This window comes from Egretta garzetta, unplaced genomic scaffold (assembly GCF_000687185.1).
Source record: "Egretta garzetta isolate BGI_Z169 unplaced genomic scaffold, ASM68718v1 scaffold452, whole genome shotgun sequence".
Lineage (NCBI taxonomy): Eukaryota > Metazoa > Chordata > Aves > Pelecaniformes > Ardeidae > Egretta > Egretta garzetta.
Genome location: NW_009258796.1, coordinates 221127 through 236233, shown reverse-complemented (window position 1 = coordinate 236233; position 15107 = coordinate 221127). Strand labels below are relative to the sequence as shown.

Sequence of the window (15107 nt, the reverse complement as noted above, 5' to 3'; positions counted from 1 at the left end):
ATTTTATTTTATTGCAGTAATCTGTGGTACCATTAAATGTATTTTTATTTTTAAAGACTTCCTTAGTCTGTTGCATTAGTCCCCTTTTTCTTTGAAAGATTTCTTCAGCTACTGTGGAATGCAGTGCATGTAATACCCACGGGTTAATGTATACACAGGTTAATGTATATGCAGCTTAGATGATCTATTTTATTATTCCTGAAAACTAAGCAATTAAATATGTAAACGGTACCATTTGCACCCACAATTATTTCTGCCTATGCAATCAAAATCTGGGATGGTGCCTTTTTCTGAGTGAGTCTCTAAATCTTGACTTACTGAACCCTGAAGATTAAAAAAACATTGCAAATCATATCAGAAATAACAAGTTTATTGGCTAACCAAGATGCATTCTGACCTTGTCAATCCTGGAGGCTGGTTTTGTCTGTAAGGATGAGTGTAGGATGAGTATATGCCACACCAACGCTACCCCATTTTCTGGAAGTTGGTTAGTTGCATTAGCAAGATACTGAGCTTAGGCTTAGCGCCCTGTTCATAGAACATAAGATTCTGTTGAGGTGGAAGGGACCTTTAAAGGTCATCTAGTACAACCCCCATGCAGTGAGCAGGGACATCCCCACCTAGATCAGGTTGCTCAGAGCCTGTCCAACCTGACCTTGAATGTTTCCAGAGGTGGGGCATCTCTCACCTCTCTGGGCAACCTGTGCCAGTGTTTCACCACCCTCAGCACAAGAAAATTCTGCCTTATATGTAGTCTTTTAGTTTAAAAACATTACCCCTTGTCCTATTGCTACAAGCCCTGCTAAAGTTTGTCCGCATCTCTCATATAGGCCCCTTCTAAGCCCTGCAAGGCCGCAGTCAGGTCTCCCCGCAGCCTTCTCTTCTCCAGGCTGAACCACCCCAACTCTCCCAGCCCGTCCCCATAGCAGAGGGGTTCCACCCTCAGATCATTTTTGTGGCCTCTGGCCCTGCTCCAGCAGGTCCCTGTCTGTCCTGTGCTGGGGACCCCTGAGCTGGACACAGGGCTCCAGGGGAGCCTCACCAGCATGGGGCAGAGGGGCAGAATCCCCTCCCTCAACGCTGGCCACGCTGCAGGGAATGCAGCCCAGGATACAGTTCGCATGGTCTTTATGACTTCTGGCCTAGAGAGAGCTCTAATGTGGCTAGCGTGGAGAACAGGCAGGGGAAGATGCATTGCCTGCGCTAGTCCGTGCATGTCTGCCTTCTTGTCTGTGGGGTTTTTTCATTTGTCCCCAAGCTTTTCGTAGAGTCAGTGTTATAGTGCGTCTTCTACGTATTTTGTTTAGTTTGAGACATGTAAAATCATCAAAATACTTCTTTGTAAAGTCATGATAGTTGCAAAGTGCAAAAGACAAGAAAGCTTTAATAAGTGGACATGTACAATTCCTAATAGAATTGTGGTATTTTGGCAGATTTTTTTTGCTATATTATTTCCTCACCTGGGATTTTTATTTATAATGTGTCATGAACAAGACTTGTGAATGTTCATACCGACTTTATTTTGTTTCTTCAAAGATCTCCAGTGCGTTAATTCATCTTGGAGAAGCAATTTTGAACTGTTTCATGACAAAGAAGGTGCAGAGGCAAGACAGACTGCATTGTCAGTAGAAATCAGTGTGTCTTCCTTATATCCATGTCTTGTCTTGAAAGCATCAACAGACCCTCCTTGCTCTGACTGGGAGTAAGGTTTCACACAGTCACCATGGCAATGCACGCGTACTCTGTGCTTCTGTCTTTTTATAACTTTGGTACTTGGTTACATATTTTACCCACTGTCACTTGGAAAATTCTAGTCTCCAAGACCAAATGGGTTTAAGCTGCAAGCCTCTACACCCAGTTTATGAGAGGTCTGCTTTGCAGCTGGGAGTAGTTTCTTTTTTTTTTTTTTTTTTTTTAATCGCTTAGCCGTCCTTTCTTGAGGCCGCAGCGTCTGCCTGCATCGTCGGCCGGCCTTTTTTTTTTTTTTTTTTTTTAATCGCTTAGCCGTCCTTTCTTGAGGCCGCAGCGTCTGCCTGCATCGTCGGCCGGCCTTTTTTTTTTTTTTTTTTTTTAATCGCTTAGCCGTCCTTTCTTGAGGCCGCAGCGTCTGCCTGCATCGTCGGCCGGCCTTTTTTTTTTTTTTTTTTTTTAATCGCTTAGCCGTCCTTTCTTGAGGCCGCAGCGTCTGCCTGCATCGTCGGCCGGCCTTTTTTTTTTTTTTTTTTTTTAATCGCTTAGCCGTCCTTTCTTGAGGCCGCAGCGTCTGCCTGCATCGTCGGCCGGCCTTTTTTTTTTTTTTTTTTTTTAATCGCTTAGCCGTCCTTTCTTGAGGCCGCAGCGTCTGCCTGCATCGTCGGCCGGCCTTTTTTTTTTTTTTTTTTTTTAATCGCTTAGCCGTCCTTTCTTGAGGCCGCAGCGTCTGCCTGCATCGTCGGCCGGCCTTTTTTTTTTTTTTTTTTTTTAATCGCTTAGCCGTCCTTTCTTGAGGCCGCAGCGTCTGCCTGCATCGTCGGCCGGCCTTTTTTTTTTTTTTTTTTTTTAATCGCTTAGCCGTCCTTTCTTGAGGCCGCAGCGTCTGCCTGCATCGTCGGCCGGCCTTTTTTTTTTTTTTTTTTTTTTTTTATTTCTTTATTTGTGGTATTCACCCGGTCCCATCTAACCAGAAGTTGAGATGACTTATGTACAGCTATTGAGACACAAAAGCATGTCAGGAATACTTTCAGCATTGTCAGAGGGAGGGTAATTGTGCAGTAAATAGACCTGGGCCTAACTGTCATAGGGATTATAAATTGAGCTACCATAATGTCCATTTAAAAATGTGCTGTATAATGCATAGAAGAAAAGTGTGGGCTACGTGTGCATTTTATTATTTTTATTTACTTTTTTAAGTTGCATTCAGTGCTGTGAGGGCTTGAAGCTCTCTAATTACGCTGTGCTGCCTTAGCAACAGAGATTGAGCAGGAAGATGAGGAAGCTTTTCTTTTTAATACCACAGTGTCATATGAAAGCCCAGGAACCCAAGGTGACTGTAGCACCTAAACTAGGGTCATTTAATCTATGAGTAAAATACAGTAGGTAAGGATCGTGTAAAGTTTGCACATTTTGAAAATAGAAACTTTTCAGAAAGGATGTTACAGCATGTTTATGCACATTAATCCTGTGTGAGAATAAAATGTAATAGCTTTGAAAACCAAACAGGACACTAAAAAAGGTCATGATTATATCACTTTAAATCCTAATTCACTGTGTTATCCTATTTCGTGTAAAGGTATGGATGACAAGAATGCAGCTAAACTCAACGAGCTCATTCAAGCTGGGTAAGTAAGAACTTAGTCCTGAAACACTTAGAACTGGGTTGTTCAGCAGCTTGATTGTTGGATTGGTCATCCAAAGCCTAGGGGGCATTTCTTACTTTGTTAGAGTTGCAGTTTGACACTTTCCATTCTTAGTTTGTTCTGTATGGGTTTTTTTTCTCCCCTTTTCCATGAAGCCATTAATTGTTATTGGTAAGAAATGATGGGTGAAGTTCAAGAAGGTAATGAAGTGAGAATTCTTTGCAGAAGCTACGGCATTGTAACTGTGTTGATTCACCAGAGGGAACGTGGTTCATCTCCAGACAGTTCTGCCAACGGTGCTCACGAGTCCTGGCTTTCAGACCTGAAGCGACCCTTCCAGTACACCATAGGCCTCAGCCCTCCGGTCACTTCTGCATCTACTTGAGTTTAAGAATGAGTATTCTCTTTCACTTCAAGAAAGAATTACGGGATTTGGGGATTCAGTCTTGGCATCGTACTTTTAGAATACAGAAGGGGTTAGAAGTTGCTGTACTATTAGAAATGAGGGAATACCTGATACATTAGTACGTAAAATTTCCTGAAGTGGTCCTGCTTTTAGAATTTGTGTATTCTAAAGTGAAATCTCTTTGAAAGGGTATTATTTTAAGGAGTGTGATCATTAAGCAGGCATTTGTTTGTCTTTTAAAAGCAATGTAAAAATAGTAAGACTTTCTGTCTGTTGCAGATCGCTTTTTACTTGTGGCATTTGTGCTTTTAGGGTGCTTACATCTAGTAGATAAATTATTGGTGAAGTAAACTTTACTGTAAGCAGGAGGGAAGAGTTTGCCCACTCAGCAGCTGCTGACTTTTTGACTTTACCTTGCATAAAATGGTGCTGCTTGTTGTGCCTTTCTGTTGTTCACAAACTGAGTTTCCAAATCAGTTCCTTAGAGCTTATTAACCTTTCATCTCCTGGGAGATGCACTTTGTTCAATGTACTGCTGTGTTGCAGGTCTTGTATGTGATTCTTTATGAAATCACTTGTTCGTTCTTTCATTAACTGCGAAGTTTGAAATTGGAAGAGAAATTGCCATTTGGTTTGGGGTTTGTACAATTAAGAAAATCTTAGCAGTAAGTTTTTTTCATATAACAAAATGATTCTTAAACCAAATTACTTCCTTAAATTGGAGTTATCAGTTAAAATGGGTCTGGGGTGAGCCTTTTTTCCCTAGTGCCCTGAATACTTCGAGTTCAGGATATAGGCAGTCATTTTGGTCTCTCTGTGTAGCAACAGAGAGCCTTTCTAGCACTGTGTCATCCAAATAGAGTAAACTGTAATGAGACTGATGACTTTCATCAGGCTGCTGCGTCAGTCTAGCACTTTGCATGATTAAGGATTTAGTTCTTCTAATTAATTGTTAATGAGGCCTAATGATTTACACGAAGTCTAGGTGTTTATTCTATAAAAGCCGTTTTGAAAACAGGAGTCTGCATTTGAAAATATTAATGCTAATCTTCTACCAAAATCTAGATTGAACATATTAATTTTCTTAGGCAGTTTGGAAATAGTTGCTCTTGCACAGGCTTTTTGTCTGCCAGGTAGAGGGCACATCTCCGCTTCTCTTTTTCTCCTGCATCGCTTACCCCACTTGGTGGGTAAACATTGTCAGTCAAAGAGGAGCAAACTGTGTGGGGAAACAGTGTTCACATTTTCATCTGCATTACCACCTGGATGTATACGCCATCTGAATTAATCCCCTGCACATGCAGGCAGCCTCCTGTCTCACACAAGCAAACATGTTGCATATCCATCCCGTTGCGCATATATCCATCCATCCATCCCGTTGCGCATATATCCATCCATCCATCCCGTTGCATATATATCCCAGCTTTCCATCTTGCTCAGTACTGTTAGAATTCTGTGGTCCCCTCTCTGTTTGTAAGCAGTGTCTCTTTCCCAATTCCTGATGTGTTTGTTTCGAGTGCGATACTCCTCCTTTTCCCGAGTGCAGTGCGCAGTGTAAGTCCTGTCACTGTGATGAAAGTCTTGAGTGGAAGCAAATCCAAAGTGGTTAAAAATGGGGAATGTGAACATGCATTATTCTGATGATCTTCTCTGAACGAAGTGAACGTTAGTTAGCCTCATGTAGTTGGTAAGAAAGATCAAGAGAGGCTAAGATTGTGAGGAGCTATCTGGCAATTTATTTGTAGCATGACTCTAGACCCCAGAGCTACACATTCTAATTCAGTGCTTAGTTTGCTTCCGTTAAACACCATCTCTGGATTTCTGTAATAATTACATGGTCTGTGGAAAAAAACAAATGACCCTGTTAAGTGCTCATAAGAACGCCATATTTAAAGTCTTCCTAGCTGAGTTTATAACCCAGGTCACAGATACTAAATGGTGCCTGAAAACTTCATCAACTGCTATTTCAAAGCTCCCTCGGAAATTGTAGGGAATCCGAATCACTTTCTGTCCAGTCCTTTGTTGCTAGGTTTTTTTATTACCCAATGGTTGTGTGATTAGGCTATATAATGAGAAAGAAAGATTTATGGCAGTATATCAGAACTGCTTAGGAACCCATTTAAATAAACCAAAGTTTTTTTGTTTTGTTTCACTTAAGGAGTGAAACATTTTTATTTTAACTCAGGTTTTGCAGCAATCCTTACATTTAATAAAAAAACTACGTTTGAGGAAATATAAATATTTTCTGGCTATCTTTGTAAATCTGTATGATTTGTGGATGAGTAATAAAAAATGACAGCAAACACATAATTAAAGAAATAGTGTAAGCGTGCAGCAGCTAAAGCACAGAACTACTTGCTGCCTGTTAGCACATGTGGTTTTGCCCCCCAACCTGGGAGGTTCTTAATATCACAAGTAAGAGAGTGTGAAAGACAGAAACTTTTAACAGGTATTGATTGATCTGCCTGGGTCAGTTTTGGATGCGCTTTGCGTGGAGCAGGAGTGATCCTTCAGTGCTCCTTGCAAAAGCTGTTTGGCATGCTGAGGGGGGATTTGTAACACCCTAAAAGTCTTGATAATAAAATAGCAATTCATCCTGAAAAAATTTGTGTACAAAACCGATCTTTTTAAGTGGACAGAATATGCTCTTGGTGTCAAGTTATACCAGCAGTTCTTAACGCATGTTCAGTAGAATAGCTTTCTTTAGGATCTACCGTTTTCTGTGTTTGGAAACCTCCAGGATCTAGGGAAGAGAAGAGAAGGAAATAAGTATTTTTAAGCTAAGAGTATTTGTGTTTCAGGCTGTCTCCTTTTTACTGTTATTTTCTTTTAAATTAGTAGAACTATTCTTTTTCCAGCCTCCCAGCCATGGATTTCAGTTAGGAAACGAGAGTCTCTAAATATGTCTAATTTTATAGTAGTACAAAGAATAACTTATTGTCAGACTCTGCCTATATTGCTTGAAGCACATTATATATTATGGAAAAGGGAATTAGGGGAATTATTCCTGATTCTCCAAGTGGAACACCTGAATCTAGAGAGCTGGGATGCTGCTTCTAAAAGGTATTTTAGGGAACAATGAAAATAAACGTATGAATTGCTGTAGTTGTGGAAGAATGCTGTAGTGCCAGGGCAAAACCTATTGTGTGAAGTTTTTAATATTTTGTCAAGTTTGTGTTGTGTGTTCCTTCATTTACTGAGCAGTGTACTTTGCTTGCTAACTCCTAAACTACGCCATTCTCACTCAGTGCTTGGGGAATACAGTAGTTCCTGCTCCTGTTTCAGGGCTATCAGCAGATTTGCATTTGCAAATTTTTTGCATTTGCACTTTCTTTCCCCCAATACGATTTTTTTCTCCTAGTTTTTTGGTTTTGTCTTTTCTGTATACTTACGTTTTTCACATTTCTTTTCTGGCTTTTACCCTAGGTTTTGGTGGGTGGGGGTTTTTTTTCCCTCTTCTCTGCCTTTTAAGCGCAGATACAGATGCAGCCAGGAGCTTATGATGCTGATCCATAGCTCATTTGTGTGCTGCTGTGCAGCGGTAACGGATAGCGGGTATCTCCAAGCCAAGGTGGTGAGCAGTTGGTAGACTAATTAGTGAGGAACAACTTCCAGGAAGCCTGACTCAATAATAAATGCTTTATGACCAACGAGTTAGGCTCTTTAACAGAAATAGAAAATACGAAAAATGAACAGCAGCACTTTTGTTCTTCCTCCTTCTTCTTGATCAGAGATGTTCTAAGTGTATCAAATAGCCTTTTGAGCATTCAAGTCCCTCCTTCAGTCACCTTCGAGTCATGTGATGGAACAATTCCACAGAACTTGTCTGTTACATATAATCATATCAGTTAATCTAAGAAGAATGAGTGTTTCTCCCCACAAACCCCTTCTCACTTATACCCTTACACTGTCAAAGTTACAATAATAATAATAATAATAAAAATAATGATGATGATGGTGATGCTATTTCTGGCTCTTCACTTGCATGCAGCTACTTCAAGGGCACATTTGACAGAAAGGTGTTGCATTAGCTAAAATCAAGATGCAGGAGGAGAGTCTCAGCTTGTGCAAGTAGTCAAAAGATAAATCTGTAATTTAGCAACCTGTTTCAAGTACTTTCACTGGCTTTTGTGGGTTTTGTATGAGGCTGTTATGAAACTGTGTTTTCCACTAGAACAGGAGGCGACATCAAGCAAGGAAATAATTGCAGCAGTTCTGATTGCTGTAATGCTGTAATTAACTCCTTGCAAGAACAAGGAAGACAATAATTGTGGCACGTTCGTGCAGCAGCATCATTTTCTATACATCCATTCTATCACATTCCCAGGCTTTGCATTTTCTAGCAGTTGGGTGCATCAGTGCATCCTATCATCTCAACAGGAGCTTTATAACATTACTTACTGTGATGAACAGCATTAGTGGTAATAGAGTAAATGTAGCTTCCGTTGACTCCTTGTAGTTAAAGGGTGTTTGTTGTGAATCATGAGGGTGTGTTACTTAGTGTAAAACTACGTAACAGGAAGAGAGATTTCTAGGAGCAATAGTAAAAGTTGAAGACTCTTAGTCCTCAGCTCTTTTTTCAGTTACTGTTCTTGGAGGAAATAATAATAAGCACTGGACAAAGAAATGTAATATGTATCTAGAGTTTTTATTTGCTGTAAATTCTCTAGGTTCTTCCAAATCCTTCAGGTTTTGAGCCAGGCGCTTTTATACTAGGCTGCCGCTTCTGACTGCTGGCTGAGACCAAAGTTTGGGCTCGTGGAGAAAAGTGGAGATTCTCCACTTACGGCATAGGAAAAAGTCAGATCCTGCTGTAGTAATATTTTCCATAATTTCTTTCATTTTACTTGCAAGGACTTGTGTTCAATCCTGCTGCTTCTGTGCTAGCTGAATCTTACTGCTTGAAGGGTTAGGTAGTAAGTACTGTTGGTCTCAATGCCTGCCTTTTAAATCTCTAAAAAAAAACAGGCCTGGCTGAGTGAAGAAATCAAATAGTTCCACTGCGTGAAACCAAAAATGGCCTCTTGCTTTTAAGGATCTTTATGGCTGTTCATGTGGTATTGAAGCTAAAAGCCAGTGAAATCATCCTGTAAAAGTTCTTCGTTCAGATTCTTGCACAAGCTGTTAGACCTCATTTCTGTAACAGACGCGGTGTTGATATTCCAGAAGGGAAGACTCTTCAAAAACTTTAGACTTTTTCTTCCCGTAATTAAGAGTTAGGAGTATGAAGAAGAGACTAAAGCAAAGCCACTTACCTTTTATGAAGAAGCTGTCTCTAAGGGTACTCTTCAACCAAAGTAACATAATTCTGGTCTGCTGTGTGAAACAGCAATCCCCTCCTAAGCATTCCATGAAGCCTGGAAGAGGAGGGTCACAAGAATGGCATTTCTGTAATGAAAAGTAAGGTGTTAGAAAAGATTGAATGCTCTCGTGCATCTGCGCTGCAAACCCTTGCATTTCTTTGTTCATTCCTATAGCCACGATTGTATTTGACTCTATGTCCCTAATATGTAAGTGTTCACAACCTTCTGTTAATAGTGCCTGTAAATACTTCTCTTTGAATGTATCCAGGGCTACGACTGTTCGTTACAAAGGCAGAAACCTTCGTATCAAAGCTCCGATGTGCAGGGCTTTGAAGAAACTCTGTGATCCAGATGGTAAGAGATGCTGGAACATGAAAGGGTTTTAACAGATGGTGGGAAGAATATGAGAGAGTAGGCCTGTTTTGATGTGTACATCACTGGCAGGGGAATGTGTGCTATTTTGCATTTGTGTTGGGCACAGATATGTCGCTATTGTCTGTCTTATCCTGTTTGCTTGTATGATCCCAATAACTTTAGGACCCACCCAGCTCTGTAAGGCTTGGAGTATGTCACTAGCTAAATTGAAAAGGAAATAGCTGCACCAGACAAGATCGCTACTGCTTTACCAGTTGTGCTTTCACTATATGCAGTCTAGTCCCTCGTGCCAGTGAATAAGCAGTAATATGTTTAGCATTGAGCAATTTAGACTTTTTTTACCTTTTCCAGTTCAGCTGTGTGTGATGGGGTTTTTTAAATTATTATTTTTCTACCTCTCCCTTCCCCTCCAGTAAGTAGAATCAGTACAGTTTAAATGTCTGAAGTACTGTACTTGTTCAAAATTTCCAGCCACCTGGTCTTGACACTGCTTACTCAACTGGAAGCTCCAGTATCACTGCAGTGTCCAAGGAAAAAAATAAACATATTGGAACAGGAGGTAATCTAAGGAAGCAGGCTCCACTGGTGAAGCTGAGCTGCCTAAGTTGTCTGTAGGTGATGCTGATGTCTGTGGTGCTTTTTTTCATGTAACTGAGCATAGTGTTCTGCGTTGTCCTTGCTTTGACCCATGCCTTTTGTGCTTCATCTCCCTTCAGGTGTTAGTGATGAAGAGGACCAGAAGCCAGTACGTCTTCCTCTCAAGGTCCCTGTGGAGTTGCAGCCACGAAATAACCATGCATGGGCTCGGGTACAGAGTCTTGCCCAGAATCCACGGCTTAGGTAATGAAGAACTGATTATGGTGCTCAGAATAGAATAGGGAAATGTATGACCAGCATTCTAGCATCTTCTCTCTCCTGGGTTCTCTTTGCCAACTGGACGGTTCATTTTTGATAATGCAGTTTGCCTAAACTTATTCTGAAGGCTTTGTTCAAACAGAGTACAATTGTTGTAAACGTGAGATATCAGCCTCGAAAATCAGCTTACCGTTGTTCTTTATATCTTTTAATTTGAGTAATGATAGGGGCTACTAGAGTTGGAGATGAATATACTTTGTGCCACTTACACCCAGTTGTCAGAGCAGAGTGCAAGTAAAATGGAGACACACAACACCAGTTATACTCAGATTTGTATTAAATGTACCATGAGACAGAGGTACAGGGGAGGGAAGTAAAATGATAGTCAGAAGTGCCTGCACCAAGGCTCTGAACATGTCAACTGCAACACAATGATACTAGCAGAGAGGAAGGTATTTGTAGCTTGATCTCCTCCCTGTAAAGTGTAGTTGGTGCTATCGTTTCAGTGTCATCAGTGGCTGCTCGTACTTACATCTAGTCCAAAACTCAGGGCAGAAAACATAAGGCCTCTGTGATGTGGATTGTTCTTTCAAGTAGAGTACTTGAGTATAATGACCCAAGATCAGGCAGAGAGGAAAATGAAGATAGATTTTTTTTTTTTTTTTTTTGGTAGTATTACGTTTATTTTGTAAAATGCTTCAAGAGCAAAAAGTAAATGTTTGGGGGGTTGTGCCCCTTTTTCGTTCTATGCTTCACGTGGTAGCTTCGTGCCTTGCCTGCAGTTTAGCTGAATCTTGCCATCTTTTCCTATCTTTTTCTTCTTTCTTGAGAAATGAGCATCTTGAATCATGGCAGTAAGATTTATCTGATAGGCTTTGAGATCTTTCTCAGTTGTGAGTTATCTAGACTTTAAAGTTGTGGGGTAACATGCTTTTGTTTTTCTTGGTTCTTTTCTTAGAGCTTGGGAGTGGTAGGTGTTTTCTCTGTGCTTGTATTACAGAATGCTAGTACAGTCCCTTAATTCCCATTCTAGCATCAAGGCTGTGATTTGAACTTCTGCTGACACTTCTTCTCTGTTCCCTTGCTTTGTTTATCTTGCATACAGGATGATTGTGGAGTTACATCGGAAGGTCTCCAGCCTCATCGAGTTCCTGAAGCAGAAGTGGGCTCTCCATGAAGTGCGTATTGTATCCTTTTTCTGCTTAGTCTGTTCTGTGTGCTGTGTCCTGGGAGCAATTCCCTTCCAAGTTCATTTCTGCGTCGGAAATGTGATTCTACCTCATAAACTTTCCAACGCATGCTTAGTAAAGGTAGAGGTCAGTATGTCAGCATCACTAATGGAGCCTTTCATAGGAAATGCCGTAGTATTCCACTTTTACCTCAACTCTTCTCTACTGTGATCCCCTGAAAAGCTAGTTAGTAATAAATGAAGCTCCCTGCCTTTATTTCATTTCCTTGAACAGTGCGCTCAGTCTGTTCATTGTGGATGGGTGACCACCGTAGAAGCCTGGATAATAACTGATGATTTTGTTTCAGTTTCAGCAAAGAGATTAGGGACAGATCTTTCTGCTTGCTTTGTGGAATTTTACCAAATGAAGGCTTAAGTTTCTTGTCGAGGCATCTGCTGCTACCTGTTAGGTATCTGTATGCTGTCTGAGCCATGCAGCATTAGGGATATCCCTACCTCTGAACTTTGATCCATGGAGCAGAAGGATCTGCGAGTTAGCAGCCATTCTGTTCTCCTGTTGACTGGTATGCTGTGTCCTGTTCTTAGTCCTTTAATTCAGGCTTTTTTTTTTTAATTTGTGGGCCTGGAAGATGTAGCAGCATAGCACTTGAAACTTAAAAGGATGTCAGAACATGTAGGATGGAGATTACTGCGCAGAAAGGGGACTGCTTTGCAGTGATGTTGGGGGCTTTTGCTTGGTTTTGTTGCTGTTTGTTGGTTGCTTGGGTTTTTTACAATTACAGTGATGTGTGAAGCAGAGATAAGTAATTTTGTCTGGACCAGAGATGTAGTTTGTGCTTGTAGCAGGACTTCAGTGTAGTCCTAATCACCACAAAAGGACTTAATTTCTGATCATAAAGTCTTCATATCTCTGCTGAATAAAGAACATGTCTTTGATCAGCTACTTTTTTCTTTTTATTAACTTGCGGAATAGACTACGAGGGGCAGATGATTGTTGTATTCTTTAACACACCTTTTTTTTAGCGTAAAACACTAGAAGAACGGCAGCTTCAAGACTCCAGAGACTCAGAAACAAGAGGCAGCTTCTCAGAGGAGAAAGTGATGCTCCATCTCTTTCCAGGAGAGAATTGTACACTCACTCCGCTGCCTGGGGTAGCCAGGGTGGTCCACTCCAAGGCTTTCTGCACAGTGCATTGGCAGGAAACTGGCAAATGCAAACAGAACACAAAAGACACTCACTTACTACCCCCTGCACAGATCTTAGGCATACAGAGCGGTCAGGGGACAGCTAGGGGACAGCTAAAATACACAAGGGGAACAGAAGGTAAGGGTGTTGGAAGGGTAGAGAGCACTACAGAGTCAAGCAGAACCTCTCAGCCCCCAGCTGAAGTTTCTGCAAGCACTGAAGATGGCACCCCAGAGGCTGGCCTGGTGGAAGGAACAGCCTCAAATCTTGGCATCACTAATTCTCTCCAAAAACCTCCTTCTGGACTTCAAGATCCAGGAGGGAACCACGAAAAGCTGAGCTCAGTGGCCTTCTGTGTGGAGGGCAGGGAGGCCCTGGCTAGTGACCAGGCAACTGTGCTACCATCGTGCAGCACAGCTTGTGCTTGCAGTAAGATCCCTGATGTGGAGGAGCTCTCTCTGCTCGATCCATTCCCACGGTACATGAAGTCCTGTCAGGACCTGATTGTCCCAGAGAAATGTTCTTGCACAGACAAACTGCATGGGAAAGACTCTACTCCAGCAGCTGGTGATACTTCTCCTGTGGCTTTTCCAAGCGGGAGGAGCACAGAGACATCTGACTCCTATTCACAGCTACTGAGGGGTGGTGTGGCTTCACCTAGCAGTGGCCCATCTAGATGTGAAACTCAGGCCAGCCACAGCCAGGGCCAGCAGCTTGATGCTTGTACCAAGGATACAACAGATGCAGCAATGGAGGATTCTCAAGAGAAGCTGGGCTCCTCGTTTCCACCTCCACCTCAGGGACAATCTAGTACAAAGTCTCTCAAGGATGACCCAAGCCGGCTCTCTCAACAGGTTAGAGAAGAAGGATGGAGCCTGCGAACTTCTGAGAGCCTTACGCTGGCTGAAGTCTACCTCATGATGGGCAAACCGAACAAGTTGCAGCTGGAATATGACTGGTTGGCTGTCTTGGAGCCAGAAACCCAGGATGCTAGGGAACAAACATCTGAGTCAAGTGCTGTTCCTACGTGTACCACCTTTCACAAGCAGAGACTCCTAAACTGCCTTTTAAAACTCATCTCTACTGAAGTCAATCCCAAACCAGTAAGTAGCTCTTCTTCATGTTCCAGATGCTAAAGTCTTATTTGATATGGGGAATAATTGGCCAGTGCTGTTTTCATAGCAAATCAGTGACCAGCCTTGAAGAACTTGGAAATTCCTGGCTTGCTACAGAGTGGACTTTTCTTCAATATGCTGCATTTGCTTTTTTACACTACCTTTTACTTCGTGGTTTGCTATGAGTGTCTGGTATTACAGTGAACATTTAATGTGACCAACTGAAAAGATCAGTCATGAGGTTAGGTTGGGGAGGTGCCTTCTGTTCTCTCAGGTTCATAGAACCCTAGAACAGCCCATGTTGGAGGGCACCTTGGAAGATCATCTGGTCCAACCTTTTGTGGGAAATGGAGCCTAGATGAGAAAGGAAGCCTAGGTGAGATGAATGTTCTGTGTGAAAACTGCAACCCTTCATTTCCAGTGTTTATGTAGTTCAAGTTACACTAAGTGTCAGTGTGAAAAGAATTTATTTATTTGGGATAGCATAGCCAATGTAACTGTGCCTGCCACAGTGATTCCTGTAAAAGTTCCCAGACTCCAGGATAGTTGTTTTAACAGACCCAGAAAAATACCTTCTTCCTTAGGCAGACTAGTGGGAGTGAACTTGCTTTCTTGTGCATTGTAACCAGTGTTTAAGACCTGCCTCTGTAATACCTGGGCAGCCATCTTCACCTGGTGCAACTGATTTGAAACTTCGTAAACATCCTTTTAAAGACCAAAAAGCCACTGAATTCAGCGGCTCTAACTGGAGTCCTGTGATGGAGATAAAATGAGTTAAAGACACCATTTGCATTGTATTCCAGCATAGGATGCAAACGTGTCACTGTTCCCAAACACACATAGTTCTTTGATCTTTCTTTGTTGGTGCAGACTTAAACCCCCCAAAGCTCCTTTTGATCCCGATTTTATAGACAGAGAGTGTAGGATTTTATAAATTTAAAACCATCTTTGCTCAGATACAGCTCCAGATATAGACTTTGTTTAAACTGTGAAGACTTTTGGTGTGACATCTCACAGGTCTGTGACAATGCATCTCTTTTGGTGTCTACTTTTGCTTCTGGTGACGCATCTGACATCCAGGGATGACATGATTAAACAACCACAAACTAGAAAAAAGGACATCTCCCTAGACTTTGGGGAAGAGGAATAGAAGAGGGGGGAAAAAAACCAGCAGATTTACTTGCAAGCATTTTCCTGTCACTTTAGGACTCTTAGTGTCTTAATCAAAGCAGTATAGTGCTCCTGAAAAATAATGTGGCTCTTTCAAACATGTGCCATATTGTACATTCCAATAAAAAGAAGCAATATAACCTTTTATTTGTGAAATACCACTTTATACTGGG

General features: G+C 41.6%; 1 protein-coding gene across 6 annotated transcripts in view; it reads left to right on the top strand.

The window, feature by feature from the left end:
* Nucleotides 1-15107, top strand: part of CRAMP1 (cramped chromatin regulator homolog 1) — a 44250-nt gene that overhangs the window by 13529 nt on the left and 15614 nt on the right. For 5 of the 6 annotated variants that reach the window (XM_035889326.1, XM_035889323.1, XM_035889327.1 and 2 more), the window contains exons 5-9: nt 3269-3317; nt 9313-9398; nt 10136-10259; nt 11380-11461; nt 12487-13752. In XM_035889326.1, the coding sequence (XP_035745219.1) occupies nt 3269-3317; nt 9313-9398; nt 10136-10259; nt 11380-11461; nt 12487-13752 (1607 nt within the window). Of the gene's footprint in view, nt 1-3268; nt 3318-3865; nt 6805-9312; nt 9399-10135; nt 10260-11379; nt 11462-12486; nt 13753-15107 lie in introns of those variants that run through there. The other variant, XM_035889328.1, reaches the window with a different exon arrangement.